General features: G+C 47.6%; 1 protein-coding gene across 1 annotated transcript in view; it reads right to left on the minus strand.

Moving 5' to 3' along the window:
* Positions 1–16,425, minus strand: part of WDR49 (WD repeat domain 49) — a 270,818-nt gene that overhangs the window by 182,519 nt on the left and 71,874 nt on the right. Inside the window, exon 6 of the mRNA XM_082251290.1 lies at positions 16,025–16,173. Within this exon, the coding sequence (XP_082107416.1) occupies positions 16,025–16,173 (149 nt within the window). The remainder of the gene's footprint in view (positions 1–16,024; positions 16,174–16,425) is intronic.

Consider the following 16,425-nt stretch of genomic DNA (forward strand, 5'->3'; position numbering starts at 1 on the left):
AGGGAAAGAACATAAGCTGACCACCTTCAATTAATGCATGTTTAGATATGAAAGTTTTATATTAATAGAATTTTGGTGAGCATGACATGCAAATATCATTTACATGTGAGCCCTACTTTTGTGATACTTCTATATTTGAAGAGGAGGCTGGAAGAGAACATGAACAGTTAGTGCATTGGGAGATTTTATCTTGAAGCACCTTTAACTCAAATTTATTCATTGGACTTTGTTATGTTTTTAAGGAGTCAATCCATATAAAGATAGATAGATAGATAGATAGATAGATAGATAGATAGATAGATAGATAGATAGATAGATAGATAGATAGATAGATAGATAGATAGATAGATAGATAGATAGATAGATAGATAGATAGATAGATAGATAGATAGATAGATAGATAGATAGATAGATAGATAGATAGATAGATAGATATTTTAGAGAACTGTATTCATAGTTACTGTAAATGCTTTTCATGATGGATGTGGGGGTTTATTAAAAAAAAAAAAAAAAGCTAATATTGCTGACCAAAGCAAAAATAAGATTCTCTTCTATGCATCTAGTGCAATATGGGAAAATAAAAGAAAAATTATGATTAATGGTCAAAGAAGACAAGAACAGTTCTTCCTCCTTAAATTGACTGTGCTAGCAAATTATAAAAACACTCTAAGGAGACTGCTACCATTATCGGAACAGATGTGTATATCTCTCATTAGTGCATGATTTTTTTCCATCAGCATACAGTGCTTTGCGAAAGTTTTCGCCCCCCTTGAACTTTTCGACCTTTTGCCACATTTCAGGCTTCAAACATAAAGATATAAAACTGTAATTTTTTGTGAAGAATCAACAACAAGTGGGACACAATCATGAAGTGGAACAGAATTTATTGGATATTTCAAACTCAAATAAAAAACTGAAAAATTGGGCGTGCAAAATTATTCAGCCCCCTTAAGGTAATACTTTGTAGCGCCACCTTTTGCTGTGAATACAGCTGTAAGTCCCTTGGGGTATGTCTCTATTAGTTTTGCACATCGAGAGACTTACATTTTTGCCCATTCCTCCTTGCAAAACAGCTCGAGCTCAGTGAGGTTGGATGGAGAGCGATTGTGAACAGCAGTTTTCAGTTCTTTCCACAGATTCTCGATTGAATTCAGGTCTGGACTTTGACTCTGCCATTCTAACACCTGGATATGTTTTTTTGTGAACCATTCCATTGTAGATTTTGCTTTATGTTTTGGATCATTGTCTTATTGGAAGACAAATCTCCGTCCCAGTCTCAGGTCTTTTGCAGACTCCATCAGGTTTTCTTCCAGAATGGTCCTGTATTTGGCTCCATCCATCTTCCCATCAATTTTAACCATCTTCCCTGTCCCTGCTGAAGAAAAGCAGGCCAAAACCATGATGCTGCCACCACCATGTTTGACAGTGGGGATGGTGTGTTCAGGGTGAGGAGCTTTGTTGCTTTTACGCCAAACATAACGTTTTGCTTTGTTGCCAAAAATTTCGATTTTGGTTTCATCTGACCAGAGCACCTTCTTCCACATGTTTGGTGTGTCTCCCAGGTGGCTTGTGGCAAACTTTAAATGACCCTTTTTATGGATATCTTTAAGAAATGGCTTTCTTCTTGCCACTCTTCCATAAAGGCCAGATTTGTGCAGTATACCACTGATTGTTGTCCTATGGACAGAGTCTCCCACCTCAGCTGTAGATCTCTGCAGTTCATCCAGAGCGATCATGGGCCTCTTGGCTGCATCTCTGATAACATATAAGGTATGTGTGAGGAGCATATGGTTATAGATTGCTATTAAGGGTCCCTGTATTTTAATAATACTTGTCTGACCTAACCAGGGCAAGCATACATAAGGTGTTCTGTGCAGGTGTCAGAACTAAGGTTCGGTTAGATGGTCAGTACAATAATTTAGGGATTCAGAAGTAAAATATAAATCATAGCAATTTATTATGAATAATATTTATGTTATTACAGTACCGTACAGATATTGGCTTAGCCTAATTATATGTGACCAGTATAAACATAGAAAACAAAAAAACAAGACATACAACGTGAAACATTTAAACATTTAACATTGTACCGGCCGGTGCATAATGAAATACATCATTAGGGTATTGGTAATCAAATGTAATTATTCTTAGTGGTAGATTCCGTTTCTGTATCCTCCTATGATGTGTGTCTGTGGACTTGTGGGGGGAAGTTTGATAATCAGCTTTTTATGCTTGATATAGCAGCAGTGGCGGCCGGCCCATAGGGGGCGCAGGGGCGCCGCCCCCCCCCCCCCCCCAAAAAAAGAAAAAGAAAAAAAAAAGATTTAAAAAAAAAAAAAAAAAAAAAATTTTTGCCCACAAGGGGCGCCCGTCTCATTGGTGCCTATGGGGGTGGGGTTTTCCGCCGATAGACGGCCTTCTGGGGCGTAACTGTAGCGCAGAGCTCTGCGCTCCACCACCCCTCTTTCGGCGTCCGCCGCATTGGTGCCGATGGGGGGTGGGGTTTTCCACCAGCAGAGGCGCCAATTGGCGGCCTTCTGGGGCGTAACTGTAGCGCAGAAAAATGCGCTACACCACCCCCTTTTGTGATGTCTTGGATCATGATTGGTCCAGACTCCAGCCTGGACCAATCATGATTCAGGACATCCATGGTGACCTCGTTGGGGGCGATGCCGGTGCGTGCATCAGTCACTCACCGTCACCGCCCGGTCACTTTCCCGCCGCAGCCCGCGAAGAAGAGGAGTCGAGAGGAGGGGAGAAGCCGCCGCCAGGAGCCGAGCAGAAGAGGACAGACATCAGAGTCGCGAGGAGGGGAGAAGCCGCCGCCGGGAGCCAAGCCGTCGCCAGGTAAGTGCCTATTCCACCACCTGCGCCATGCCTGTGCCATGCCTATTCCACCACCTGCGCCATGCCTGTGCCATGCCTATTCCACCACCTGCGCCATGCCTGTGCCATCTGTGCCATGCCTATTCCACCACCTGTGCCATGACCTTACCACCACCTGTGCCATGACCTTACCACCACCTGTGCCATGACCTTACCATCACCTGTGCCATGCCTGTACCATCTGTGCCATGCCTATTCCACCACCTGTGCCATGCCTGTACCATCTGTGCCATGCCTATTCCACCACCTGCGCCATGCCTGTGCCATGCCCATTCCACCACCTGCGCCATGCCTGTGCCATGCCTATTCCACCACCTGCGCCATGCCTGTGCCATGCCTATTCCACCACCTGCGCCATGCCTGTGCCATCTGTGCCATGCCTATTCCACCACCTGTGCCATGACCTTACCACCACCTGTGCCATGACCTTACCACCACCTGTGCCATGACCTTACCATCACCTGTGCCATGCCTGTACCATCTGTGCCATGCCTATTCCACCACCTGTGCCATGCCTGTACCATCTGTGCCATGCCTATTCCACCACCTGCGCCATGCCTGTGCCATGCCCATTCCACCACCAGCGCCATGCCTGTGCCATGCCTATTCCACCACCTGCGCCATGCCTGTGCCATGCCTATTCCACCACCTGCGCCATGCCTGTACCATCTGTGCCATGCCTATTCCACCACCTGTGCCATGACCTTACCACCACCTGTGCCATGACCTTACCACCACCTGTGCCATGACCTTACCATCACCTGTGCCATGCCTGTACCATCTGTGCCATGCCTATTCCACCACCTGTGCCATGCCTGTACCATCTGTGCCATGCCTATTCCACCACCTGCGCCATGCCTGTGCCATGCCCATTCCACCACCAGCGCCATGCCTGTGCCATGCCTATTCCACCACCTGCGCCATGCCTGTGCCATGCCTATTCCACCACCTGCGCCATGCCTGTGCCATCTGTGCCATGCCTATTCCACCACCTGTGCCATGACCTTACCACCACCTGTGCCATGACCTTACCACCACCTGTGCCATGACCTTACCATCACCTGTGCCATGCCTGTACCATCTGTGCCATGCCTATTCCACCACCTGTGCCATGCCTGTACCATCTGTGCCATGCCTATTCCACCACCTGCGCCATGCCTGTGCCATGCCCATTCCACCACCAGCGCCATGCCTGTGCCATGCCTATTCCACCACCTGCGCCATGCCTGTGCCATGCCTATTCCACCACCTGCGCCATGCCTGTACCATCTGTGCCATGCCTATTCCACCACCTGTGCCATGACCTTACCACCACCTGTGCCATGACCTTACCACCACCTGTGCCATGACCTTACCATCACCTGTGCCATGCCTGTACCATCTGTGCCATGCCTATTCCACCACCTGTGCCATGCCTGTACCATCTGTGCCATGCCTATTCCACCACCTGCGCCATGCCTGTGCCATGCCCATTCCACCACCAGCGCCATGCCTGTGCCATGCCTATTCCACCACCTGCGCCATGCCTGTGCCATGCCTATTCCACCACCTGCGCCATGCCTGTACCATCTGTGCCATGCCTATTCCACCACCTGTGCCATGACCTTACCATCACCTGTGCCATGACCTTACCATCACCTGTGCCATGCCTGTACCATCTGTGCCATGCCTATTCCACCACCTGCGCCATGCCTGTGCCATGCCTATTCCACCACCTGCGCCATGCCTGTGCCATGCCTATTCCACCACCTGCGCCATGCCTGTGCCATGCCTATTCCACCACCTGCGCCATGCCTGTACCATCTGTGCCATGCCTATTCCACCACCTGTGCCATGACCTTACCACCACCTGTGCCATGACCTTACCATCACCTGTGCCATGCCTGTACCATCTGTGCCATGCCTATTTCACCACCTGTGCCATGCCTGTACCATCTGTGCCATGCCTATTCCACCACCTGCGCCATGCCTGTGCCATGCCCATTCCACCACCAGCGCCATGCCTGTGCCATGCCTATTCCACCACCTGCCCATTGCCTGTGCCATGCCTATTCCACCACCTGCGCCATGCCTGTACCATCTGTGCCATGCCTATTCCACCACCTGTGCCATGACCTTACCATCACCTGTGCCATGACCTTACCATCACCTGTGCCATGCCTGTACCATCTGTGCCATGCCTATTCCACCACCTGCGCCATGCCTGTGCCATGCCTATTCCACCACCTGCGCCATGCCTGTGCCATGCCTATTCCACCACCTGCGCCATGCCTGTACCATCTGTGCCATGCCTATTCCACCACCTGTGCCATGACCTTACCACCACCTGTGCCATGACCTTACCATCACCTGTGCCATGACCTTACCATCACCTGTGCCATGCCTGTACCATCTGTGCCATGCCTATTCCACCACCTGTGCCATGCCTGTACCATCTGTGCCATGCCTATTCCACCACCTGCGCCATGCCTGTGCCATGCCTATTCCACCACCTGCGCCATGCCTGTACCATCTGTGCCATGCCTATTCCACCACCTGTGCCATGACCTTACCATCACCTGTGCCATGACCTTACCATCACCTGTGCCATGCCTGTACCATCTGTGCCATGCCTATTCCATCACCTGCGCCATGCCTGTACCATCTGCGGCATGCCTATTCCATCACCTGTGCCATGCCTATTCCATCACCTGTGCCATGCCTATTCAATCACCTGCGCCATGCCTGTACCATCTGTGCCATGCCTATTCCACCACCTGTGCCATGACCTTACCATCACCTGTGCCATGCCTATTCCATCACCTGTGCCATGCCTGTAACATCTGCGCCATGCCTGTACCATCTGCGGCATGCCTATTCCACCACCTGTGCCATGCCTGTACCATCTGTGCCATGCCTATTCCACCACCTGCGCCATGCCTGTGCCATGCCTATTCCACCACCTGCACCATGCCTGTACCATCTGTGCCATGCCTATTCCATCACCTGTGCCATGCCTATTCCACCACCTGCGCCATGCCTGTACCATCTGTGCCATGCCTATTCCATCACCTGTGCCATGCCTATTCCACCACCTGCGCCATGCCTGTACCATCTGTGCCATGCCTATTCCACCACCTGTGCCATGACCTTACCATCACCTGTGCCATGCCTGTACCATCTGTGCCATGACTATTCCACCACCTGCGCCATGCCTATTCCACCACCTGTGCCATGGCCTTACCATCACCTGTGCCATGCCTATTCCATCACCTGCCCCATGCCTGTACCATCTGTGCCATGCCTATTCCACCACCTGTGCCATGACCTTACCATCACCTGTGCCATGCCTGTACCATCTGTGCCATGCCTATTCCACCACCTGCGCCATGCCTATTCCACCACCTGTGCCATGACCTTACCATCACCTGTGCCATGCCTATTCCATCACCTGCGCCATGCCTGTACCATCTGTGCCTTGCCTATTCCACCACCTGTGCCATGACCTTACCATCACCTGTGCCATGCCTATTCCATCACCTGTGCCATGCCTATTCCACCACCTGTGCCATGACCTTACCATCACCTGTGCCATGCCTATTCCATCACCTGTGCCATGCCTATTCCATCACCTGCGCCATGCCTGTACCATCTGTGCCATGCCAATTCCACCACCTGTGCCATGACCTTACCATCACCTGTGCCATGCCTATTCCATCACCTGTGCCATGCCTGTACCATCTGTTCCATGCCTATTCCATCACCTGCGCCATGCCTGTACCATCTGTGCCATGCCTATTCCACCACCTGTGCCATGACCTTACCATCACCTGTGCCATGCCTATTCCATCACCTGTGCCATGCCTGTACCATCTGTTCCATGCCTATTCCATCACCTGCGCCATGCCTGTACCATCTGTGCCATGCCTATTCCACCACCTGTGCCATGCCTGTACCATCTGTGCCATGCCTATTCCATCACCTGTGCCATGCCTATACCATCTGTGCCATGCCTATTCCACCACCTGCGCCATGCCTGTGCCATGCCTATTCCACCACCTGCGCCATGCCTGTACCATCTGTGCCATGCCTATTCCACCACCTGTGCCATGCCTGTACCATCTGTGCCATGCCTATTCCATCACCTGTGCCATGCCTATACCATCTGTGCCATGCCTATTCCATCACCTGTGCCATGCCTGTACCATCTGTGCCATGCCTGTACCATCACCTGTGCCATGCCTGTACCATCACCTGTGCCATGCCTGTACCATCTGTGCCATGCCTATTCCATCACCTGTGCCATGCCTATACCATCTGTGCCATGCCTATTCCATCACCTGTGCCATGCCTGTACCATCACCTGTGCAATGCCTGTACCATCACCTGTGCAATGCCTATTTCATCACCTGTGCCATGCCTGTACCATCACCTGTGCCATGCCTGTACCATCTGTGCCATGCCTATTCCATCACCTGTGCCATGCCTATACCATCTGTGCCATGCCTATTCCATCACCTGTGCCATGCCTGTACCATCACCTGTGCAATGCCTATTCCATCACCTGCGCCATGCCTATACCATCACCTGTGCCATGCCTATACCATCACCTGTGCCATGCCTATACCATCACCTGTGCCATGCCTATTCTACCACCTGTTCCATGCCTATACCATCTGTGTCATGCCTATTCCATCACCTGTGCCATGCCTGTACCATCTGTGCCATGCCTATACCATCACATGTGCCATGCCTGTACCATGACCTCAAAGTCATGCAATTTTTTTACCTCGTTTTTTGCCGCGAAGCAATACCTATTACATTTTTGTTTTTGCGCCCCCCCAAAAATTTTGAGCACCAGCCGCCACTGTATAGCAGAGTGGGTAAGTGGTGGGTGGCTGCGGTAATTTTTCCTCCACTTGATAGCATTTACACTGTCCGAGGGTATGGCAGTATTCTTTTCCTCTTTGCTCCTGAGTCTATGTTGTGACTCGTGGTTAGGTCGGCAATTGCCTAGATTTCCAGCTATTACCCTCTCAAAGTGTAAATGAAGTGTCAGGTTTCAGCGGCTCAGAGGCTTGGGGGATGGTTCATTAGTGTGTTTGGTATGTCCTTAGTAAGTTTGTTATTAAGGAGATCTTGCAGAGTATCTAGATATCTCCTTTTGTATTGGCGGCATTTGATGGAGGGGTGTCAGGCGGTTTTAAGTGAAACACCGTTTCTTGGGGACTATGCAGAGTGTGTATCTGTGTTTATACATGTGGGGATAGTTCCAGTATATGGCTCAGTCTCATCAGAGACACTCTGTCAGCCGGGTGGCTGATTCTTCACCCCTCTTCCTGGACGGTGTAGTGTTTCCACTTACCTGACCTTGATCTCCTTGCCGCGCCGCTCTGCTTCCTGTCCTCCGCTACGATGCCGCTGAAGTGCCCGGTTCGTGTGCTGATCCCGATCCGCCGGCTCCCGTTAACTCCTCCGCCGTCCACGTCTGTGACACTGGGATAATCAGTGCTGTGTTTTTCTATGATGGCTCCTCAGTGTTCACTGATCACAGCTCTCCCCTGTAATCCTCCAGCCAGGGATCAGCACCTTCTCCACAGCCACACCAACTCACTCCCTCTCTATTCATAAGCTCCGCAATACTCTGCATACCCGGCCAGGAACCTGGACGGCGGAGGAGTTAACGGGAGCCGGCGGATCGGGATCAGCACACGAACCGGGCACTTCAGCGGCATCGTAGCAGAGGACAGGAAGCAGAGCGGCGCGGCAAGGAGATCAAGGTCAGGTAAGTGGAAACACTACACCGTCCAGGAAGAGGGGTGAAGAATCAGCCACCCGGCTGACAGAGTGTCTCTGATGAGACTGAGCCATATACTGGAACTATCCCCACATGTATAAACACAGATACACACTCTGCATAGTCCCCAAGAAACGGTGTTTCACTTAAAACCGCCTGACACCCCTCCATCAAATGCCGCCAATACAAAAGGAGATATCTAGATACTCTGCAAGATCTCCTTAATAACAAACTTACTAAGGACATACCAAACACACTAATGAACCATCCCCCAAGCCTCTGAGCCGCTGAAACCTGACACTTCATTTACACTTTGAGAGGGTAATAGCTGGAAATCTAGGCAATTGCCGACCTAACCACGAGTCACAGCATAGACTCAGGAGCAAAGAGGAAAAGAATACTGCCATACCCTCGGACAGTGTAAATGCTATCAAGTGGAGGAAAAATTACCGCAGCCACCCACCACTTACCCACTCTGCTATATCAAGCATAAAAAGCTGATTATCAAACTTCCCCCCACAAGTCCACAGACACACATCATAGGAGGATACAGAAACGGAATCTACCACTAAGAATAATTACATTTGATTACCAATACCCTAATGATGTATTTCATTATGCACCGGCCGGTACCCTGTTAAATGTTTAAATGTTTCACGTTGTATGTCTTGTTTTTTTGTTTTCTATGTTTATACTGGTCACATATAATTAGGCTAAGCCAATATCTGTACGGTACTGTAATAACATAAATATTATTCATAATAAATTGCTATGATTTATATTTTACTTCTGAATCCCTAAATTATTGTACTGACCATCTAACCGAACCTTAGTTCTGACACCTGCACAGAACACCTTATGTATGCATCTCTGATCAGTCTTCTCCTTGTATGAGCTGAAAGTTTAGAGGGAGGGCCAGGTCTTCGTAGATTTGCAGTGGTCTAAAACTCCTTCCATTTCAATATCATCGCTTGCACAGTGCTCCTTGGGATGTTTAAAGCTTGGGAAATCTTTTTGTATCCAAATCCGGCTTTAAACTTCTCCACAACAGTATTTTGGACCTGCCTGGTGTGTTCCTTGTTCTTCATGATGCTCTCTGCGCTTTAAACTGACCTCTGAGACTATCACAGTGCAGGTGCATTTATACGGAGACTTGATTACACACAGGTGGATTCTATTTATCATTATTAGTCATTTAAGTCAACATTGGATCATTCAGAGATCTTCACTGAACTTCTGGAGAGAGTTTGCTGCACTGAAAGTAAAGGGGCTGAATAATTTTGCACGCCCAATTTTTCGTTTTTTTATTTGTTAACAAAGTTTGAAATATCCAATAAATTTTGTTCCACTTCATGATTGTGTCCCCGTTGTTGTTGATTCTTCACAAAAAATTACAGTTTTATATCTTTATGTTTGAAGTCTGAAATGTGGCAAAAGGTCGAAAAGTTCAAGGGGGCCGAATACTTTCGCAAAGCACTGTATCTCTTTACACCTATTTGGCAGTCATTGGTTTGACATGCTGCACATCTTGCTAGGAGGAAAATACAATATGACACAGATTGAAGGGAAAAGCCCCAGATGGCTTTGCTCTCTGTGAATGGAAGTGGCACAGAGAACAGCAATGAGCTAATTTAGGGTCAGAAAATATAAATCCTGTTCATTCTGTGTTTAGAGCTCAACCTCAGTATTTTAGCAATCTGCATGATGTCCTAAGCAAAAAAATCTGCTTAAAGATTCTGTTTATCCAGATGTAGCACTCACCCCTGAAGGGGGCCACTGGAAAAAACCCAGATCTCTCTTAAATGTTTAGAGACAAAACTCAAGCTCAGTCTAGGGGTGTATTTTTAAGGATTTATTACAGTACCTGAACATTGGTGGGTAGAGGGATGAGGGGGCAGGATACCCCAAAACGCACTTGGGCATAGAGGACAGATTCCCAAGCAAAATTCAGTTCCAGCAGTATTTAGTCCTTCAGTAGCAGTGTTAAGTATTACTGAAAGTAGAGAGGACAGCTAGTATAAGACTCTGTAAGAGCAGTCACAGTCTTTGTAGCAACTGCTGATGGCTAACCATCAAAGCACAGGCACACATGGAGCTCTAAGCAAAAGGTCCTATTCACAATGTCCAGAGACAGCTCTCCAACCAACTTCCCTGGGTCACCCTTCAGTGAAAGAGCCTTTTTCCAGCCCAGCTTCCTAAGGTAGTGTCCTTCAGCTAATTCAAATGAACCTAGGCTCCTTCAGGCCCTCAGCCAGGCACATGCTGAAGCTTAACAGCCACAGATCTTCAATAACACAGGCTGCCTCATAAGGGCAGAGGCCCCCTGGAGAAGAGAGAGCTCTGAACAGGTCCACCCAAACATTTATATTCTCTCCAGCCACACCTTCTGGGCAGACAGAGGCAGCCAATCCCAGATTTAGGGAGACCTGACCACACCTGAACAATAACTTGCTATTCAGATGGGTACAACAGAGCCAAAAACTAAATGTATCCAGCCTAGGGCAGAGCGCTACACACAGTGTTGCCAACCTACTGGATTGAAATTTACTGACACAACACCCAAAATTTACTGGCACAGCCACATTTTTACTGGCATTTCCAAAAGTTACAAAATTACACCTTTAAGTGCAAATTTCAGTATTTAGGCTACAAACAAGTACAATATGCAATTATCAATGTGATTTAAGAAATATATTAAGGTAAAAACATATTTCTTATTTTATTTTTGATATAGTAAGTAAGTGTCTCAGGGACAGGAGGGCAAGTAAGTGGCTCAGGGACAGGAGGGTAAGAAATTAGAATGGGCAGGCACAAACAAATGAAATTGACTCTCACAGTGACACTGACAGCAGTGTGCAGCAGCACAGATAATGATTACACCTCACTGACACAACATATCCCCTCCTGAGTCACAGTGACAGTCTCTCTCCACACCAGGTGGTCCTTTTAGTCCACTCCAGTCCAAATAGCACTGACAGTCCCGCTTGCCTCGCTCCTGTTCAACAGACCCGCACACGAGGCTCTGGCCTCTCCGCCCAACTCTCTTGCACCATGACATTGCACTACACATTTAGGCACCACTTCCGCCCGCCAGTGCCGCCCGAACGCACTGTAGCAGGCACTCAGACTGAGCTATTGATAATGCCCTTAGGTAGGGTGAAACGCGCCTAGCCAATCCAAAGTGTACCACGTCACTTCCAGTTGGTGGACCGCACGCCGGAAGCATACCGGAACCACTGTACCACACATTCGTAGGAGGATAGCAGCCATTTTCAATGTGAGTGGATATTATTTGTTCGATAAATTGTTTTAATATACTTCACCATGGAGATTCCTTCTCTTTACTTTTGAGACACGGTGCCACTTGACAAACTAAGCATTTTATTAATAGAAGCGACATATCCCCGCCAGCTGCCACGTTTACGGGGCCAGGACCAATATTCAATCCCAGGCTTATGATCTTCACCTTTCTGGTGAGTAGGGTCACCACAGGGGAGCACCAACTGGAGCACGTTTGTAGCACCTAAATAAGACTTTATTCAGCACTTAAAGCACAAGAGCACTTTTATATGGACTTTTATTATTGCAGTTGATCAGATTGATTTTTATTCATATATTTACATTAATATTTATATTCTATGTTCTAGAGGATGCACTGTTTTTTGCACTACTAAGATTTAGCACTATTGGCACTTTAATTACATTTATAGCAGCGCTGACATTTTTTGACATTTATTATTTAAAGGCACAGGCACTTTTTTTTGGCAGCAGCAGCTCATATTCAATTAGCTTTTTTTCACACATGCACTCTACACTTTATTCATTTATCCACAAGCGCGAGGTCCCTTTTGTTACAGGCACTCAGATGGTCTCGGCATGCTCTGGACTGGAATTGAGCATGCCGAGTGTCACAGCCATATTTTTTTACTGGCAACATTTTCCTGTCACTGGCATTTACTGGCAGGAGAAAAGTGCCTGTTTTTTACTGGCTCTTAGTAAAAATACTGACGGTTGGCAACACTGGCTACACAGATGCTCCTTATTAGCTCCATGCATCTAATTAACTTACTAATAGAAAATAAATAAAGATAGCACACAGACTATCATGGCAGACCCCCGCCCCAGGGAGCCCCGCCGCTGACCTTCATTGCCAAGTTTTTAAACTACAAGGATCGGGACATGGTGCTCAGATTATCGAGGGAGAAGGGCAACATTCCTTATGGCAATGGTAGGGTGGCCATTTTCTCAAATTTCTCGGTGGATGTGCAGAGGCGGCGGCGCAGCTTTATGGAAGCAAAGAGGCGGCTACAGATGAAACATATCAAGTATGCTATGTTGTTCCCGGCCAGACTCTGGGTGGAAGGTGAGGGGCGAGTCCATTTTTTTGAGGAGCCTGAAGCTGCCATTTCGTGGCTGGAACACCTAGACACTCGCAGATGAAAGGTTTTCCTTCTGATTTCTTCCTGCATGGGGTTTTTCCCCCTTTTTTTTTTCTTTCCCCTGGGTTTTGGTTTTTTTTTTTCCCTTTTGGAGATATGCTTCGGACAGTAACTGTGTACCCTATTGCTATTTTTATTCTGCCGGTCTCTGTGGCTATGTGTCTGCGGCCTCTCTAGGGGAGACCAGGCAGGAGAGGGGGATGGGGGGAGCGGGAGGTTCCTGTTTTTTTTTTTATGATCCCCTGCTTGCCGGGCTGCATACTGTTCTTGTGAGTACCCCTTTCAAGCTGTGTTTTCCTGCTCCGGCAAGCAGAATACTCTTTAGAATCTCCTCGCCGGCCAACGGCTACTGAGACTGGAAGATCCTACCATGTGCGTTTGGCTGTGACCGGGGAATGCCTTAGAACTGCCTTTTCGTAAGATATTGTGCTCGTGATTTTTCTCCTGTCCTCCCCCTCTGTTGTCTGCTGCTTTCTAAAATACATTTTTTTTTTACTATTCTATTTTTGAAATATAACAAATTTTTCTTTCTGGTTTTCACATGACTCTGGGAGTGCTTTTGAATTTTCTTTCCGGTGGAGTACATCCTCCATGGATTGCTCACTTATGGGTGGATATTCTCCTATAGCGTGTACTGCTCTCCAGCGGACTGTGACCCCACACAACAGGTACGACGATGGGGCTCAACACAGGACACAGATGGGAAACTCCCTGGGTTGATATGATATCCCTGCTATTGTATTGTTCTATATGCTTTGGGTTGTATTCATCTGTACATGGGGGTTCACTGTCTGTTCGTTGGGCCGCAAGGGAATATACCCGCACAAGTTGGGGACGGTGCAGGGTGGGGTGGGAGGGTTATTTTTCTTGTTTTTTTTATTTTTTACTGCAAGGTACTATACTGCGCTTTGGATGGTTGGATGTGTTGGGCTTGGCGGGAGGAGGGTTGTGGTGTGACTGGTTTCTTTACGGGGGTGGCACATTGGGGTATGGGGTGCTTGTTGATTCTAGGGGTGGAGGTGTGGCGGAGAGTTGCGAAGTTCATTGTCATGCCCTTGTCTTTATGAGTGAATGGCCTCATTGAAGTTTCTTATGTGGAACGTCCGTGGCCGAGGGGACAAAATTAAATGATCTGCTGTCTTCACCCACCTTAAAAAACTATGTGCAGACGTGGTTGTCCTGGTGGAGACCCATGTGGAGGGCTGTATGCAGTTTGCCCTCACGTGCCCATGGGTGGGTTGGGCATACTACTCCTCTTTCTCTACTCACTCAAGGTGGGTATCCGTCCTTGTGGCTAAATCTGTACACTTTGAACTTCGTGACTCTTTGGTCGACCCCATGGGCAGGTATGTGTTTCTCTCAGCTATGTTCTCATGGGAACCCCTGTTGATATTAGCAATCTATGTCCCTCCCCCCTTTTGCAATGTCTATTATACTTGAGGGTTTTGATTTTATGTCACGCCACCCAGCTATACCAGCAGTTTGGCTTGGGGAATTCAATACTATCATGAGCCCCCTCCTTGACAGGCTTCATGGGGCTGTACCGTGCCACCACCCAGTAATGTCTCCCGATTCGCTAAAGTAGTGAAAGAATTTGGCTTGGTGAACACTTGGAGGGCTCTGTTCCCTTATGTCCAGGCCTATTCCTGTTTCTCCTCCACGCATCACTTACTGTCTCGAATAGATATCATACTCATTTCTGAGGTTTTGGTTCCTAGGCTGGCTTCCGTGGGCTTTGAGGCCAGGGTGCTCTCTGACCATAGCCCTTATTGGGTGACTTTGTCCCTGCAAGCGGGGAAACAGGCGAATAACTTGCGTCTTAACCCTTTTTGGCTTTCCCTTAGGCCTGAGGGGGATGAGCTTTCCAAGCAGTGGGACCAGTTTTTTGCTGACAATGAGCACTCAGCCTTGGCTGTGGCTGTCTGGGAAACGTTTAAAATGTACGTCAGGTCCACACTATCCTCCCATATAGCCCAGCTGAAGTCAGACTCAGAAAAGGTACTGTTGGGGGCCCTGCAGAATTTACACCAAGTCGAACAGGAGTTTATTGCCGATCCTTCTGCCCCTAAGGCCAAAAACTTCAAATTGTTGACTAGGGTAGTCGAGCAGCTTCACCAGGACAGGGAAAAATGCACAATAATTTTTCCAATAACAGAAGATTTTTGAGCATGGGGAGAGGGCTGGTAGGCTCCTGGCATATCTGGTCCACAGGGAGGATAGGCCGCCGGTAGTCATTACGCTACACTCACCCACAGACGAGCCTATTTCTGATCCCCGACAGGTGGCAGATAGATTTAAATTGTTTTACGCTGACCTATATATGACCAGGGCACCACCAAATGACACAGAGATGTCTTCGTTCCTCGAGGGTCTCGAGTTCCCCCAGCTTACTGAGGACCAGATGAGGGAGCTAGATGCACCTTTTATGTTAGATGAACTGACAGATGTCATTGCCCAGTTTTTGAGATCTAAGGCATCTGGGTTAGATGGTATCCCCATTGAAATTTACGCTTTATACTCTGGGTCCCTTTTTGACCACACGTTTGAGACTTCTACCCTTCCCTCTTCTATGAGAGAGGCCTTAATAATATTGCTTCCCAAACCTGGCAAGGACCCTGGCCTCCCCGAGTTGTATTGCCCTATTTCTCTTCTCCAAATTGATATCAAAATTTTGGCTAAACTACTGTCTAATAGGCTTAACCAGGTTATACTATCTCTAATTCACATGGATCAGGCAGGTTTTATGCCAGGCAAAAATACCTCTTTCAATCAAAAAACTGTTAAAGATGTGCTTTAAGCATGATACAACCCACTTAAGAAACTTTCAGAACTGTTGCCCAGGGCATTATCTTTTGGGGTCTGCAGAGTAATTAAAAGAGTAAAAATCAACACTCGAATCCTATTAGCCTAAGGATAAACATACCTTATCTTTAGAGAAACTGAAAAGCTGCTTGCGACTGGAGATGAATTTGACGGTCATCACACTGGCCATATTGCCTTGTAGAATCCCATTGGGTTTGGAGATGACATATGGATTCCACAAACAAATCTTATTATCAATTCCAGCAGTTGCTGTCAAGAAAATACAAAACAAAAAGCATAATAAATTTAAGGAAAACTAAAATTTTCACTTTTCATTGAAAACAATAAATGACATGTATATTTAGTAATTTTGGTTGGTACACATATCCATGACTGTTAATGCATTCTCCTATTTTAAGAATTAATTTAGCAAACATCATGTCACTGATAACTATGGTATTATTGGTGGTATTATTCCAGCTTGTGGTCCTATTTACCAGGGCAGAAAAGTAAGAAAGAGCA

Source organism: Pelophylax lessonae, assembly GCF_965119305.1.
Source record: "Pelophylax lessonae genome assembly, chromosome: 3".
Classification (NCBI taxonomy): Eukaryota; Metazoa; Chordata; class Amphibia; order Anura; family Ranidae; genus Pelophylax; species Pelophylax lessonae.